Raw genomic sequence first — 17,545 nt, 5'->3', positions numbered from 1 at the left:
GGTGTGTGTTGAGCCCCCTGCTCTTCACGCTGTACACACATGACTGCGCCCCTGCCCACCACAGCAACACCATCGTCAGATTTGCAGATGACACCACTGTGGTGGGGGGTCATCTCTGGGGAGGATGAATCCACCTACAGGGACGAAGTGGAGTGGCTGACAACATGGTGCACTGACAACAACCTGCTCCTGAACACAAGAAAGGGCGGGCGAAGAAGGCACAGCAGATACTTTATTTCCTGAGAGTCCTCAGGATAAAATAACATCCCCAAAAAAGTTCTGATGTCTTTCTATTGCTGCTCTATTGAGAGTATCCTGTGCTACTGCCTCTGCATGTGGTTTTCCAGCTGCACAACAGCGCAAAGGAAAACACTTCAGCGGATCGTAAAGACTGCCCAGCAGATCATCGGCTGCTCTTTACCCTCTCTGGATGAACTGCACAGCTCTCGCTGCCTCAGGAAGGCAGAAAATATCTTAAAAGACTCCTCACACCCCGCTCATGACATGTTCCAACTGTTACCATCAGGCAAAAGATTTAGGAGCATCAAAACAAAGACTAACAGACTGAATAACAGTTTCTACCCTGTTGCTATTAGGGCACTGAATGCCACCTAATCACCTCCAATGTAGCAGCGCAATAGAAGACATCTTGTGCAATAGTGTTTCATGTGTAATTAAGGTCTTATGTTGAATGTTTGTGTTCTAACTTATGTCTTCTTATCCTTTTTTTACATTATATTTTATTCATATTTTGACACCGCAGGGACTGCACCTAATTTCATTGTATTTGTTACAATGACAATAAAGATATTCTGATATTTAGTTAAACTTACACATTTTTTGCTACTGATTTTCATTTGAATTCAGCATATGATGCTTCTCATCAGTGTCCATCACAAGTCGACCAGCACTGATGGATTCCACTTGACCTGATTCCATTTTTCCATCATTGCAATGTCCTGGTGAATCCTTTCACCATGTTCATTAGTGCCTGCTGTAAGATCAGCAGGGAAGAAGTCCAAGTATGAATGCAGAAAATTAATCTTTACTAGCATGTTCCACTTCATATGTATGAAACATGTCATCAACCTGCTGGGCTTAGCTTGGTGCTCTGTAGTTGCCAAGAACATTTTCAACTTCATCCTTGAATGCCTTCCATGAGATTTCCTTTCACTCTATTAAGAGATCTTCAAACTCTTTTCATTGATAAGATGTGTGATTTGTGGGCCAACTAAATGCCTTCCTTAATCTTGGCATCAGTTATTTGTGGAATCATGACTCAAATATTGAAATCCTTTACTTTCTTTGTTCATCAGTTTACAAAGATTATCATCGGTCCAAGTTTTATATGAAGTGGAGCTAAAAATATCTTTGTTGAATCGACAAGTGCCCCTCCTCGAACCGCCACCTTATCGTGGTGGAGGGGTTTGTGTGTCCCAATAATCCTAGGAGCTCTGTTGTCCGGGGCTTTATGCCCCTGGTAGGGCCACCCAGGGCAAACTGGTCCTAGGTGAGGGATGAGACAAAGTGCGGTTCAACATAACCTCCTATGATGAATACAAAATTTGGACGGCGTTTTCCCTCGCCCGGACGCGGGTCACCGGGGCCCCCTCTGGAGCCAGGTTTGGAGGTGGGGCTCGATGGCGAGCTCCTGGTGGCCGGGCTTGCACCCATGGGGCTCGGCCGGGCACAGCCCGAAGACGCAACATGGGTCCCCCTTCCCATGGGCTCACCACCTATGGGAGGGTCCAAGGAGGTCGGATGCACTGTGAATTGGGTGGTGGCCGAAGGCGGGGACCTTGGCGGTCCGATCCTCGGCTACAGAGGCTGGCTCTTGGGACGTGGAATGTCACCTCTCTGAAGGGGAAGGAGCCTGAGCTGGTGCGCGAGGTTGAGATGTTCCGGCTAGATATAGTCGGGCTCACCTCGACGCACAGCTTGGACTCTAGAACCAATCTCCTTGAGAGGGGTTGGCCTCTGTACCACTCTGGAGTTGCCCCCAGTGAGAGGCGCCGAGTGGGTGTGGGCATACTTATTGCCCCCCGACTTGGAGCCTGTACATTGGGGTTTACCCCGGTGGACGAGAGGGTAGCCTCCCTCCGCCTTCGGGTGGGGGGACAGGTCCTAACTGTTGTTTGTGCGTATGCACCGAACAGCAGTTCGGAGTACCCACCCTTTTTGGAGTCCCTGGAGGGAGTGCTAGAGGGCATACCTTCTGGGGACTCCCTCGTACTGCTGGGAAACTTCAATGCTCACGTGGGCAATGACAGTGAGACCTGGAAGGGCGTGATTGGGAGAAATGGCCCTCCCGATCTGAACCCGAGTGGCGTTTTGTTATTGGACTTCTGTGCTCGTCACGGATTGTCCATAACAAACACCATGTTCAAGCATAGGGGTGTTCATATGTGCACTTGGCACCAGGACACCCTAGGCCTCAGTTCAATGATCGACTTTGTGGTCGTGTCGTCGGACTTGAGGCCACATGTCTTGGACACTCGGGTGAAGAGAGGGGCGGAGCTGTCAACTGATCACCACCTGATGGTGAGTTGGCTTCGATGGTGGGGGAGGATACTGGTCAGGCCTGGTAGGCTCAAACGTGTTGTGAGGGTCTGCTGGGAACGTTTGGCAGAGCCCCCTGTCAGAAGTAGCTTCAACTTTGACCACGTCCCGAGGGAGGTGGGGGACATTGAGTCCGAATGGGCCATGTTCCATGCCTCTATTGTTGAGGTGGCTGACCGGAGTTGTGGCCGTAAGGTGGTCGGTGCCTGTCGTGGCGGCAATCCCCGAACCCGTTGGTGGACAACTTTTTGTCCTGTGGGACTCTGGAGGCAGCTAATAGGTACTGGCAGGCCAAGCGGAATGCGGCTTCGGCAGTTGCTGAGGCAAAAACTCGGGCATGGGAGGAGCTTGGGGAGGCCATGGAGAAAGAGCTTTCGGACGGCTTCGAGGAGATTTTGGTCCACCGTCCGGCGTCTCAGGAGGGGGAAGCAGTACAGTGTCAACACTGTATATGGTGGGGATGGTGCGCTGCTGACCTCGACTCGGGACGTTGTGGGTCGGTGGGGGGAGTACGTCGAAGACCTCCTCAATCCTACTAACATGCCTTCCAATGAGGAAGCAGAGCCTGGGGACTCGGAGGTGGGCTCCCCCTTCTCTGGGACTGAGGTCACCGAGGTGGTCAAAAAACTCCTTGGTGGCAGGGCCCCGGGGGTGGATGAGATACGGCCGGAGTTCCTCAAGGCTCTGGATGTTGTAGGGCTGTCTTGGTTGACACGTCTCTGCAACATCGCATGGACATCAGGGACAGTGCCTCTGGATTGGCAGACCGGGGTGGTGGTCCCCCTCTTTAAGAAGGGGGACCGGAGGGTGTGTTCCAACTACAGAGGGATCACACTCCTCAGCCTCACTGGAAAAGTCTATTCGAGGGTTCTGGAGAGGAGGGTCAGTCGGATAGTCGAACCTCGGATTCAGGAGGAACAGTGTGGTTTTCGTCCTGGTCGCGGAACAGTGGACCAGCTCTACACCCTTAGCAGGGTCCTGGAGGATGCATGGGAGTTCGCCCAACCAGTCTACATGTGTTTTGTGGACTTGGAAAAGGCGTTCGACCGTGTCCCTCAGGGAATCCTGTGGGGGGTGTTCCGGGAGTATGGTGTACTGGACCCCCTGATAAGGGCTGTTCGGTCCTTGTACAACCGGTGTCAGAGCTTGGTCCGCATTGCCGGCAGTAAGTTGAACCCGTTTCCAGTGAGAGTTGGACTCCGCCAGGGCTGTCCTTTGTCACCGATTCTGTTCATAACTTTTATGGACAGAATTTCTAGGCGCAGCCAGGGTGTTGAGGGGGTCCGGTTTGGTGGACTCAGGATTGAGTCACTGCTTTTTGCAGATGATGTTGTCCTGTTTTCTTTTTCAGGCCGTGATCTTCAGCTCTCTCTGGATCGGTTCGCGGCTGAGTGTGAAGCGGCTGGGATGGGAATTAGCACCTCCAAATCCGAGACCATGGTCCTCAGCCGGAAAAGGGTGGAGTGCCCTCTCAGGGTTGGGAGCAAGATCCTGCCTCAAGTGGAGGAGTTCAAGTATCTCTGGATTTTGTTCACGAGTGAGGGACGAATGGAGAGTGAGATCAACAGGCGGATCGGTGCGGCGACCGCAGTGATGTGGGCTCTGCATCGGTCTGTGATGGTGAAAAAGGAGCTGAGCCGTAAGGCAAAGCTCTCAATTTACCAGTCGATCTATGTTCCTACCCTCACCTATGGTCATGAGCTATGGGTAGTGACCGAAAGAACGAGATTGCGAATACAAGCAGCTGAAATGAGTTTCCTCCGCAGGGTGTCTGGGCTCTCCCTTAAAGATAGGGTGAGAAGCTCAGTCATCAGGGAGGGGCTCAGAGTAGAGCCGCTGCTCCTCCGCATCGAGAGGAGTCAGATGAGGTGGCTCGGGCATCTGATCAGGATGCCTCCTGGACGCCTCCCTGGTGAGGTGTTCCAGGCACATCCAACCGGGAGGAGGCCCCGGGGAAGACTCAGGACACACTGGAGGGACTATGTCTCCCGGCTGGCCTGGGAATGCCTCACGATTCTCCCGGAAGAGCTAGAAGAAGTGGCCAGGGAGAGAGAAGTCTGGGTATCTCTGCTCAAGCTGCTGCCCCCATGACCCGACCTCGGATAAGCGGAAGAAGATGGATGGATGGATTCGACAAGTGGCTTATGTGCTGAACGTTGGCAAGTTCTTTTTAATGTAATGAAGCTCTTTAGCATGGCTGTCACGTTCACAAATGAAATGATAGTATTTATATATCCGAGCTGCATTTCTAGGAGCAGTGCCATTACTTTTAGATCATTACAGTTATAGTTGTTATACTGTATATGCATACTTATAATATGATAGGAAATCAGCAGTTTAAAATCCATAAGATACAGGAAACAAAATTTTTGTTGTCCTATGCTATTAATGTTCAATCCCATTCAGAGTTATGAGACAAAGCCTAACTCATTATCATCAGGCACAAGGTGATCCTGGACAAGGTAATTGTCCATCACAAGCCCAACTTGCACACATAAAAGCACCCCAACACTGGGCCAGTTTAGAGTCACCAGTTACTCTAAAGATAGAGAGGAAAAACTACAGGACCTGGAGAAAAACCCACGTTGAGACATGGAGGATAAGCTGATTGTACACAGACAGTAATCAGGCTCAAGATTCAAACCTTGAACTATAGAAGTGTTAAGTAGCATTGCTTACCACCGTGTTACCATGAAACTCAATCCAAAAAGAGACTGAAAATAAATTATTATTCAGGTAAAACATGAAATCTAGTTGTATATGACTAAACAAAATGAAATTACTTTTCTCAATATATATACTGTATGTGCCAGAGAAATGTGTTGAAACATGTTAAAAGAAAATGTAAGAGTTATTAAGTGCATGAATTTTCTTTTCTAATTATTTAAAAAGGCTATACTTGTAAACTATAACATAACATTACAAAATGCATATTCTCAAACACAACTGAATTCGGGGTCATGGGGTTTTCAATGCCTATTCCGAATACATTGGGAGCTAAGTGACAGACAGCCCTGGACTGGGAGCTGGTCCATCTCAGGGCCTACTTGCATGCAACCAGACCCACACAGAGTCAATCTGGAACTGGTTGTGTGAAGAAGTGGGAAGAAAATGGACATTTCCTGAGGAAACCCCAAGCAGTAGTGGGAAGAATGTGCCAGCTCTACACGTGCAATGTCTGCTAATCCAAAATGCTATATCTTTGAGATGATAGATCTACCGACAACCTCCCTGGATTAAAAAATATACTTTGTAAATATAATGTAACTTATCATTAACACAGAGATTGTGAAAATGTTAATTCCAGTTTACTACATGATGGCTTACATCTGCACACACGTGGATGGATGGCTTACAAGAGGTGTTTGAGTACCATCCCAGTTCCGGTCTTCCTGCTTTATTTAATATTTTTGTGAAAAGGAAACAATTGGATAGCTTTATTTACAGATTAGTAATTATTTTTCAAACAGACTATTATTTTATGAAATTATGGGTATTAGGCTCTCTTTCTAAAACTTGTGTAAACATCTAGAGTATCTGTTGTGCAGTCAACGCACAAATGAGCCCCCTTACCATGGGAAATCTTACAAAATGTCACCAACTGAACAATATTAAAACTGATATTTAAAGTTTTGCAATAATTGCAGTATACTGTGAATATAATTAAGGAGTGTGGCTTTGGAATGTAAATTACTCAGCTGGTGATTCCCTCCTCACCATGGACTTACTCATGTCCCGGAATAAATCACTTCCTAAACCTTAAATTATTGAAACACAAAACCATTCTAGTGTATTTGTAAAGCATGCTGGGATAAAATGTGTTAAAGAAAAACAGGTCATAACATTTGTTTAAGTCTTGTCACACACGTATGCATGGGAGGCAGATAAAGGGCTTGAATGAGGGCAATTCTGAATCAGACCGGGATGTGGCAGAGTGCACTGATTCTTTTTCTCGCTTTTTCATGGGAATTTCCGCCTGGTCCTGCTGACGTCACTTCCGGGTCCGAACCTATGGATGAAGACCTTTCCAGTTCCGGCCCCTTTGATGTAATTTCCGGGCCCGAGCCTATGGTTGAAGACCCTTCTGATCCCAACCCCTATGACGTCACTTCCTATACTAACCTTTAAAAGCCTCCACCTTTCCCCTGTCCCCTCAGTTCTGTTTTGGACTCTGGTTTGTGCACATTACTGCTATCACTTTTGCAGCCAGGAAAACAATATATGGGTGGCTGCCCCAAACCTTGTTATGGCTCTTGTTCGAGTTTGTGACAGTCTGTTAAAAGTCTACATCAGCCTGAAACATTGAAAGCAGGTACTGTAAAAAATCTAAATATGTCTTTCATGTGTAAAGCTTCAACTAGGTGTGTTGGGAGTTATTGGTGACTTTTAAAAAATAAGCTTTTGTACTTTGTAGAGTGTCAAGGGTTCAAAAGATGCATAAGGTTGAAATAAGAAGCCCATCTACTAAATAGCTCCCAGCCCTATAAATTGTGCTTAATGGTGTGGGTAAGTCAATGCTGACCCTGGAATGCCAGACTTAAAACTGAGGTGAGCTTTTAGTTAAAGAAGAAGTGTTAATTAACAACAGAAAAAGGCTTTTGGTTGAAGAAAGGACTTTTTTTTTTTGTTTTCATTAGACAGGTTGCTTCACTTCTCACACTAAACAGTCCAAAATAACCTACAGTTTGAGTTTTGTTTCTCTATTAAGATTTTGAAAACTCTTTCTCATCTCCTGGTATGCAGTAATCTATCAATTTTCCAAATAAGGCTTGATTAATTTTGGCTCACTCTTATGCTAATATTCAAAGTTATATTTTTTTGTCTTAGACAGGAACTGGCTGAAAAAGATTTACTAATAACAAAGTAGTCAGTAGTTGTCCAGCTAATGTGCTATTGTTTACATCCAAGCGTCGTCAGAGTTCGTTGTTAAAAAAATTAATTCATTCTTACTTAGAAAATGCTGTCAGTTTTCAGCAGAACAAACATGCACATTTCTATTAAGTTGAGACATGGCAGAAAGGAAGCAAAACTAAGCCACCTTATTAAGTGATATAAGAAACCTGGCTGATACAAAAACCCACAGCCTGTGTGCACTCCAGGACTGATGTTACCTACCTCTACTCTAAGGTATGTGCTGCTCTTATCTATTAGAGGGTTTTGATATTGCCCACAGAAACAAACGTGAGAGTTGTACAGTTCAATAACAATGTTAAACAGCCACAAATTACATGTTTATGTAACCCTGGAAATTATTTAGATAAACAATTTTTAAGTCAGTTTTTTGCATTCAAAATAAGCTAATGTTTATTATTTTCTATGAAATTTTAGCTTATCTGTGTAAGGTTTGGAAGAATTTCTACGCATATTACTGTTCTTAGGCAATCCAATAAGAGTGACTTATTAAAAGACAGTTTATGTAAGGTACACATACTTGTGTGAGTGATAATGTCATCATGTTTCACCAATACAATTTTCTCTTCCGCATAGTCTTAGCCAAAGTTAGCCAAAAGAGAATATAACGCTGAGGGAGAGCTTTAGATTTTGACACAAGATTCCATCATTTAGCAGTGTGTGTTTGGAGGAGTGGGGTCACTGGTCCTATCTGATCTTAAAATGTTTCTGATTGCTACCAGCTATAGCAATATACTTTAGCAAATAAAACTGATCTCAGTTTTGGTTGGAGAGGAGGGGTCACTTTTCAATGATTGGATCTGAGAAAACCTTAATACAACTCAAGAAACATTTTAGCAAAAGTCAGGTAAGAAGAGCATGCTGTATGTACTTCCAATCTAAGCAAGTGAAATACTGAAAAAAAGCTCACCTCCTTGTGGAAAGAACTGTGAGTATATCTCTTTGAATGTTTCTTCATTGACAATCCCACTTGGACATTCCTAGAGTCACAAATATATAAAAATGGGGACAAATAATCATTACTTAGGAAGAACCAAACAACTCCAACTTTTACAATATGAATAATGTTCTTTCATGACTAGTTTATGAAGCATATCAGCAGGAAGTATAAAAAACACATTTTAAAGAATTATCATCATTGCCATCATTATCATCAGTTTTATGGCTATATTCCAGGTTTACCAAGTTTAACCAATTGCTTTCAAATTCTTTTTCCTTCATTCTCCTTGATGCTGGGCATCCTTTGTGGCGAGACTTATTCTTTTTATATCATCTAACACAACCTTTGATCACATCTTCTTTGACCATTATTTCCACCAATTCCATCATGGAGCACACTCTTTACCCCATCATTCTTTGCCTTTTGCTCCACATGCTCAAACCTCCTTAATCTGCTTCTCCTCAGTCTAACACCAACTTCCTCCACATCAAGCACCCCTCTTAACCAGACAATGGTCTTTCTCTAAAACTGTAACATTCCACATATTTAACCTGATCATTCTCATCACTGTTCTTTCCAGCTTTGTTTCATGGTCCGGTCTAATTGGTCATTCTTATTTTGTTTGACTATACTACTCCTCATACAGCTCCTGGAATTTCTTTCCCCCTTGGTATCACTGTTGTGCTCATATCTTCATCTGCACTCAGTAGCAGAAGCAACAAAACGTCCCTAATTTTTCCACACCCCTTTCACATACTTAACTACAAACAAAGGTTATATTCTTTGCCTGCTGACTGCCATTCATATCATTACATCTTTTAAATACCCACTTCCAGCAAACCTTGAGTTCTAGCCATCACATCTACTGTGCATGCAGAACAGTTAACAAACTGCTTTTCCAAGGTTTCAGTCTCTTTGTATGCATCTCTCTCCTTGATCTTTCCTGAAATTACCTTGAGGTTTTTGGCTTCCAAACTAGTTTTACATTTCAGTATTTTCTCCTTCAATTCTTCAACACTTTTCTATCAATAGTAGATGCAATTGTTTTCTTGTGTAAACATGACTAAATACAAACCCTAAACAGGAAAGGCTTGGGATGGTATTTGTTGAAAATGATCCCGAAGCAGGATAAGGAGAAAGATAAAACATTAGAAAAGGGCATGGTGCACAGATATGGGTGATAGAGAAAAAGAAATATAAACATGAAAGAAATGAAATGGGAATTCTGTGGTATGCTTTTGGTGTCTCATTGAGGAATATACTGTATTGAGGAATGAATATGTTAAAAGATGGGAAGGTGTGTTAAAGACCACTGAGATGAAAAAATGAGAGAAGCTAGACTGAAATGCTTGCTACTACTAATACTAGTTGCAGCTCAGTCTAGTTTATCTCATTTTAGTAGTAGTATCATCATGTGTACAGAGTACATTAAAAATCTTGTTTGCATGTCTCACCAGCATGCGACTCATCATCGCCTTCTGCTAAAATGATAATCAGGAATGTATTGAGTATGTCATTATAAGGGTATAGCAGATATCTATGATTGCCTATAGCACAGTGAACAACAGATTAACAACTATGGATGATTCTGTTGGTATGGACATGTGGTAAACAGAAAAGAGAGGGGATGATTCATAGAATCTGGAGAAGACCTATCACAAGCACAGGTTCAGTTGGGAAACTGTGTGGGCAGAGAAATGAGAGAGGGGCGATTTAGGGTGGAGGAATGTTGAGCATAGGCAATGATTGAGGAGTCTTATGAAGGAAACTGACACCTAGCAAAAGAATAACAGCAGGGGGAAACAAGAAGATGAAGAATATTAAGAAGTAGAGAATCCATTTTGGCCCACTTGAATTTTTTTTGTTTCTTTTAGATATTTTTTTTCATTTCATGAAACTAACATTTTGAAAGCTGAATCATCAAGCTCTGTTTTCATGCTTGTGTTGTAATTTAATATCCTTGTCCGAATATGATTTAAATTTTTGAGGGTGTCACACTTCCATATTAGAATCTTTGTGGATAGATAATGAGTTGCTAAGAGACCTTTCTGGTTGCTAAAGACCACCTCCCAAGAGGTACCATGATTGATGTCAAGAAGACTCACTTATAAATTCTAGCCCAGCACCAGTAGCACCTTGTCCAAGTTTACAGATTTGACCTCTGAACAAATGTGGTTTACTGGCTTAAGTTCATAGCTTTCTTGTCTCGACCCAATTTTCTTTCTTACTGTTTTGATCTAGTTGAAAAATAGTGCTCTTATAAACAAGTCCTTGTAATTCATGTCCTAGGACAAAAATGATTAAGCCCTCTGTTTTTTATAGTAAATCACAATGTCTTGAGAAACCCATTTATGTTTTTAGTTTGTTTGTTTGTTAAGACATGTGCATAACAAAGAAACAAAAAACATAAATGGGTTTCTCAAGATATTGTGATTTGCTATTAAGACATGTGCATCTCCTGGGGCCTCATGCATAACGCCGTGCGTAGAATTCGCACTATAACATGACATAAGCAAAAAGCGGAAATGTACTTACGCACAAAAAAATCCAGATGCATAAATCTGTGTGTTCGCCAACTTCCACGTTCTTCCGCTACATAAATCCCGGTCAGCATGGAAATTAATGCACGTACATGCACCTGCTGCCCCACCCCAACTCCTCCCAGAATTTTGCCACTTGAATATGCAAATCAATATAAATAGCCCTTAAGCGCAGTGTTCTGTGAAAAGGCAATGGCAAAACTACAAGGAAAAACAGAAGAATTTCAGCGAATACCAAGTGGAGGCAAAGAAAAACGTACTATTTGTTGGTTTAAACAGTGGTATAAACAACAAAAGGAAGTTGATCGAATGACATAGTGTGTCGGAGAAACTCGAAAGCTCAAGTTCACAAAGTTGCACAGTGCCCGAAATAAAAAAGAAGTTGTCACATATCAAAGTCGCCGTGAAAAGGCGAGTCGTAGCCCACCGTCTGAGTGTCATATGAAAGCATATTAGGGTACAGTGGGAAAAAAAGGCACACTGTGAAAAAAGCACGAAATGTCAACTTTAATCTCGAAATTTGCACTTTAATGACAAAATAAACTACGTGATTAAAGTAGAACATCATAAACTTCATCTTAAAATCGTTTAATTTACTTGTTTCTCAAATCCCATCGTACTAAAGTAGCACGTTAAATGCTTTGTTTTGTATTTGATCTTCTATGTGCTCTATGTGCCTGAATCACTACATGCTCTTCCTCAGACAGGACACAGAATCCATTACATTCGTAATATTACAGCTCTCTGAATAATTAAAATACTGAGAAGTATATGTGATATCATTTTCATGATGATAGGAGTTAAAGCATGTTATTAAACATGGGAACACGATGGCGCAGTGATTGTTCATGTCTTACACAAGATGCTTGCTGCGCCATGCGCGACCTTTGATGAAATGCTTTATTACAGAAGTATTGTCTTTTTCAAACGTACTAATCACAAATTCCTGTCCTTACTTTTCTTTCTCCAAATACCCAATCGCCACACAATCAACTATGTAATAGACGTTAAGCCATCTGTAAGCTTTGAATGCCGATTCTTCAAAACTTTTAAGAAACATTGAAATATCTTCCTAATGTTTAGTTATTCTATCCATCTATCCTTCCAGTGTCACACCAGCCACAGCAAGAATACAGTGCGAGGCAGGAACAATCCATGAACGGAAGCTCAAGCTTCTTGCTAGCGCTGCGGCACCGTGTAGTTAAAGTTAAAGTTTTATCTGTATAATATAATAAATATGTTTTGCTGCATTTCATCTTAAAAATGATATCGTCATCATATGTAAATACGCGCTTTATAAAGTGGTTCAGGTTGTGCAATATTTTAACTGCATCATAAGTACAATTACCTCACTGTAAATTGCAAGTACAAACAGTTCTACAAGGAGCACTTGATGGACTGATCGAGTATGTGTATAATTCTTCGGATGAAACTGTTTCTGAACTACGAGGTCCGTACAGGAAAGGCTCTGAAGCGTTTGTCATATGAGAGCAGTTTAATAGACAGCATGGCTGAGGCAGTGTGTGCTTGATGCTGTATACCGATAATTCTCTTTCCGATCAGCTGCTGTAGATCTGTGATTCACACTCAGATACAGTGATATAAATACTCTGAGTGGTGCAGTGAGAGTAATATGGAAAAAGATGCTCCGATGTGGAAACCCATAATGGGAGCAGCTGAAAGAAGAAGAAGAAGGTGCAGTGAGAGTAACAACACTAAAGCAGCTATTGTATTTAGAATAGTTTGACCATTCTGTGGACCATTATATTGTTACAGGTTAATTACAATCATATTCATTAAACTAATAAACAATATGCGGTTAATTTCAGTGTATTTATAAAGCCGCATCAGGGATGTGGATCTGAAAAAGAAAGATAAACCACACAGGAACAGTAGCACTGCTTTGACGCTGGGTGCCGCTAGTCTGCAAAACCGAGTGGAGAACTTGCGTACGACAGGGTACGAGGTACCATGGAAATGTGCGTGGCTTTACGCCAAATTTAGGTTTTATACATCACAATTTGAACGTGGAAATGTTCTTACGCAACATTTCTGTGCGTACGCACCGTTTATACATGAGGCCCCTGGTCTGTTGCCAAATAAATAATACAGTTGTTCTCTCTCCCTCTCTTTTTGCTAGCTTACTTGGGATAAAAAGGTAGGTGTTAAGTATCCAAGCTGCTGTCCCGCTGAATCACTTCAAGTTTTTGTGACTGGCAGAATGAAGAAAAAGAAACAAATACTTGCTCTTTTGAACACACTTCTTTAATGCTTTCCATTTTACATACTGCACTGATATTTGTTTTCAGTGTCATATCTTGCCTCTTTTAGATAAATCTTCTGAAATTATGCATTTCCTGTGGTATGGTCAGAGCTCAGTGAGTTTTACTTTATTTACTATAGTATCTCTTAATTAAATATACTTTACATTTTTTACTGTTTCAGAAAAGTTCAGGTTTACCTGCACATTTGCTGTTCAAAATGACAGGTGCAGACTCTAGGAAAAAGCATAACTGTCCTGTTTTACTAAAACAGTATTAATTTAAAAAAACAGAAGGGGTGAATAGCCAGATTAAAACTATAATACAAAATACACACTTAATCATCCAACTGGGGTTACAAACATTATAGTTTGATAACTACTTGGTACATTTTCATATTGACCACACTTCATTAACTTATTTAGCTAAGTTTTGACTATATCTATATGATTTGCCTTATTTAATCATTAGATAATTACATTATTTTGACTAGAATGTGTACTTTCATAAATATTGTTGAATCTCTGTTGTGTTGTTTAGCAACAAGCCTTTGCATTGATGACATTCTGAATTTAATCTAACTAAAATGATATACTGACTGATTTTGTACAACTTCTTAGAAATTATCTGGATACAAATTTGTGTATGTGTGGGTATTTTAGAAATGGATTTAAATATTCTTTACAATAGCTCCTGTTTCATATAATACAAAGGTTCAACAAATATCAGTTTAAAGAACAAATGCTATAATGACAGTTATAAATAAATAAAACTACATTTTTGAATACAGATTGAAAATTCACTCATTCACAGATTCACAGGCCATATTAGGTTCCATAAAATATCAAAAAGATAATGGTTTCCAAAGAAACTTGGACCTAGTCTGAACAGAACAGAACGGATTTGTGTACTGATTACTGCAATACTGAGTGAGGGTTCTGGCAAGAGAGTTTTGAACCAAGTGATATTGAAATTAAAACAGATTAAAAGAGACACTTTCCAAACAATAGAGTACAGAAATCTTCTCAATGTCATTAAAAGAAAGGAATGAATGTAAATGGGTGATATGAAGGAAGCAGAAGATAGAAACTTCATGAGATTTATAAGAGTTGTGTCAAAAGAGATAAGAATCCAAAATCATGCAAACATCCTCACAGAAGACAGCAGCATGATTGTGTCATCATCTACAGTGATAAAGAAGCTCATTCTTTGAAACTGGGTTTGAGTACTATTTATGATTTGCTTTTATTTATATTTTGATTTTAAACAGGAGAGCTCTTTCCAACTGTTAATTTCATCAAGCAGGACATATCTTGTCATTTTCAACAAATTAATCTGATAATCATCAGCAAAGTGATAGTAGCAAGTCGATATCATAACATCATCAAACCAAAGTCAAAGCTGCAAACAATTTTGCCAGAGCAAATAATGCAGATACTAAAAAGCAATGCAATAAAGACAAGTCAGTTACACGCTGTTGAACTTGCTGTTGTCGAGAACTCTTATCACTGAAGGAGGACTTGAACCAGTGGAGTGCAATATTAATATACCCAGAATACTCTCCATTCTGAAGATTAATGTATTTTGAACACCTGCAACAGTTTCTGCACTGATGCCTAAGAGAAGACGATGCTATTCATTTGGATTTTGCTGGCATAAGTAACTATTAATAACTAAAGGTAGAGCAGTCTTACCACCACTATGCTGTGCTCTAAAACAGGTGATTAAAAAAAGAGTTTTGTCCTGTCTTTAGAGTTTAAGTTATTGTTGAACTGTGATGTTACAATACACTTAAGGCTTACAGAAGAAAAAATAAATTATAGAAGTGAAGATGTTTTAAATTGATGTAACAAAAGCTGCATTTAAAGCATCTGGCACATTGTTAGTTGTGCTTGAGTTCTCATCCTGACCATATCACACCGAGGTACAGATTGGAGGTCAAAGTTGGATGAGGCTAAGAGGAAAACATCATCTGCAAATAGAGGAGATACAGTCCTCAGGTCCCCAAACAAAATGCTCATTAAGAATTGACGATATTTTGTGATGTTGCTTATGAAAATCATGAACAGGATAAGTGATATAACCAACCTTTGGCAGATTCTTACCATCAGTGCTACCAGATTTGACCTAATGCCAAATATGCCTAAAACATCATTGTTTCTGTGCAGTAAATACAAGAACTGGGTGCTAGCAATCCTAGAACCTTTTATTGAATCACATATCTTTTAAGTATTTTTCAAAATACACTTTACAGTACATTTTCAAAATGCACAAACTACATAGAAATATAAAAGGCAAATTTCTAAGAACATTCGTAAATCTGTGCAAGGGCAAAATGTTCACCTATTTTTACATGGTAGGATGAAGTTGATATTGTTATTCCTAAATTTGAGATTAAGTTATAGAGCTGAATCTCCATTGCAGTGTTAAAGCATACAGTATCTTATGCAAAGACGTTTGATCCTTCAAGAGCTGGATCACCACCTTGTATCTCCCTTTTTAAAAATGAAGATCACCACCCCAGTCTACCAGTCCCAAAGCATTTTTTTTTAGCTAGATTAGTGCCAAAAGTATGGTTGTGAGCAGGACATATTTTGCCAAGTATGCATTTCATTTTACGTGTGCACAACACAAGCTGCAAGAGGGCTTACAACACACACACTTACAAAATGTATTGCTCCCACTTAAAATGTAACGTTCACTGTCAATATGTGATGCTCACTCATTAATATTTGGAAGTACAGTACTGTAGTTCCACACAAGAGCACTGCCATAAGTAATGACTGCAAACATTTGAAAAATGCATCATAAATGCATAAACTGTACTAGAAAATAAATCATATGCAGTTAAAACACACTCAAAATATCCAGCGTGGTCAAACAAATGGTCCTGTGTCCACATACAAAACTCCATGCACTCTATCATTCACACAACATGCAAGTATCACAGTAATCAAGACACTGCTACAAAAAACATTGGTTAAAGCATAAATACCACACATACATGAACAGGAAATATATGGTACTGGGCAACTTAATACTGTCAGTGTTAACATTACACTTTATACAATGGCTGAGACACGAGGTGGCAAGAACATTAAAAGAAACAGACATGTTTATTATACAATGAAATGGGAGGTCGTGGTCACTCCACCATGTAACAGTCAACTCTCTGTATTACTGTGTCTTTGGACTGATTATGTGACGTACTGACCACATAGTCAAAGACCCTGACTGAGTTGATTGTGAGATGCATAGTAGTATAACTTCTGGTAAGGGAAAACAGGAGAGGTACGCGATAAAGGCTTGAGAACAAGCCTTAATATGAGAGGACGTTATGCTTTTCATCTTCACAGGTGGGGTTATCTTCCTTAGTAAGTCCAATATCAAGGTGCATACATCTTTAAGAAGTCATTTATACTGGCTGATAGCGTAAAAAGCCAAAATGAAATCTATGGATAAAATGCATTCACAGGTGTTTATTTTCTCAAAATTCTGTGATAGAAGATTAAAAAGCATTTCCAGCAAAGCCATCCCATACTGCACAGTAAATACTCAAAAACACACATGGAAATTGATCATGTATCTATTCAGATGTGAATGGTTTCAGGTAACTAAAATCTAAGAACACACAAGCTTTTTTTGCCATGTACTGTATGCGAGAGCATCAGAAGTGTAGTCATTGGGAGCATTATTTTAGATGATTTACAGAAAGGAGCAATAACAGAATCCTTAAAATACAGAAGGAATGGATGCTAATAAAAGAAAGTATTGAAGCTATCCATAAACAACACATCCAGTTGGCATGTATATTACTGCTAGCACAGTTTTTTGCTTTATTTTTCTTTTTTAAATAGCAATAGGTTATATGCACACTCTCTTCTGCATTCCATGTCAGCCAACTTCTTCGCTTCCAGTGCTGATATAAAAACAGACTAGCAATGGCGTTTTTCACCTGATCGCTGCAAGATGTGCCCAGACTTGCAGTAAATGACGTAAATCATATTATTCAAACATTGTGCCAAACATCAGGTGAATTGGTATGCAATCTTAATATATAACAACATGAGTGTGCTGGACATCTCACCCTGTAAAAAAGCAAATGTCTCTGTCTGAGGAAGCAAAGTGATGAATGCCAAACTGCTGCTTCATTGTAAGTGTCTGAAATTGTTTCCTCAGCTGGAGTATCTCCTCTCTGAGAGACTTGGTTTCATCAAACACTAGGTTGACAACTGCTGGATCATAGTCGTGGTCCTTGAGGATTTTATCATCCTCCTCCTTGCCTGGTGTGTCATCCTCCATTGGTGGCTTTCTCCTCCCCCCAGTCCCCACCT

The 17,545-nt window shown here is 40.8% G+C and overlaps 1 protein-coding gene across 3 annotated transcripts in view; it reads right to left on the bottom strand.

Annotated features, from left to right (window-relative positions):
• The window catches only part of kcnip4a (potassium voltage-gated channel interacting protein 4a), a 915,543-nt gene that overhangs the window by 62,275 nt on the left and 835,723 nt on the right, over positions 1 to 17,545 (bottom strand). For all 3 annotated transcript variants that reach the window (XM_051928636.1, XM_028801760.2, XM_051928635.1), the window contains exon 3: positions 8,381 to 8,450. In XM_051928636.1, the coding sequence (XP_051784596.1) occupies positions 8,381 to 8,450 (70 nt within the window). The remainder of the gene's footprint in view (positions 1 to 8,380; positions 8,451 to 17,545) is intronic.

The sequence above is a fragment of the Erpetoichthys calabaricus genome, chromosome 5 (genome assembly GCF_900747795.2).
Source record: "Erpetoichthys calabaricus chromosome 5, fErpCal1.3, whole genome shotgun sequence".
Taxonomy (NCBI): domain Eukaryota; kingdom Metazoa; phylum Chordata; class Cladistia; order Polypteriformes; family Polypteridae; genus Erpetoichthys; species Erpetoichthys calabaricus.
This window is presented reverse-complemented; position numbering and strand designations above follow the sequence as displayed.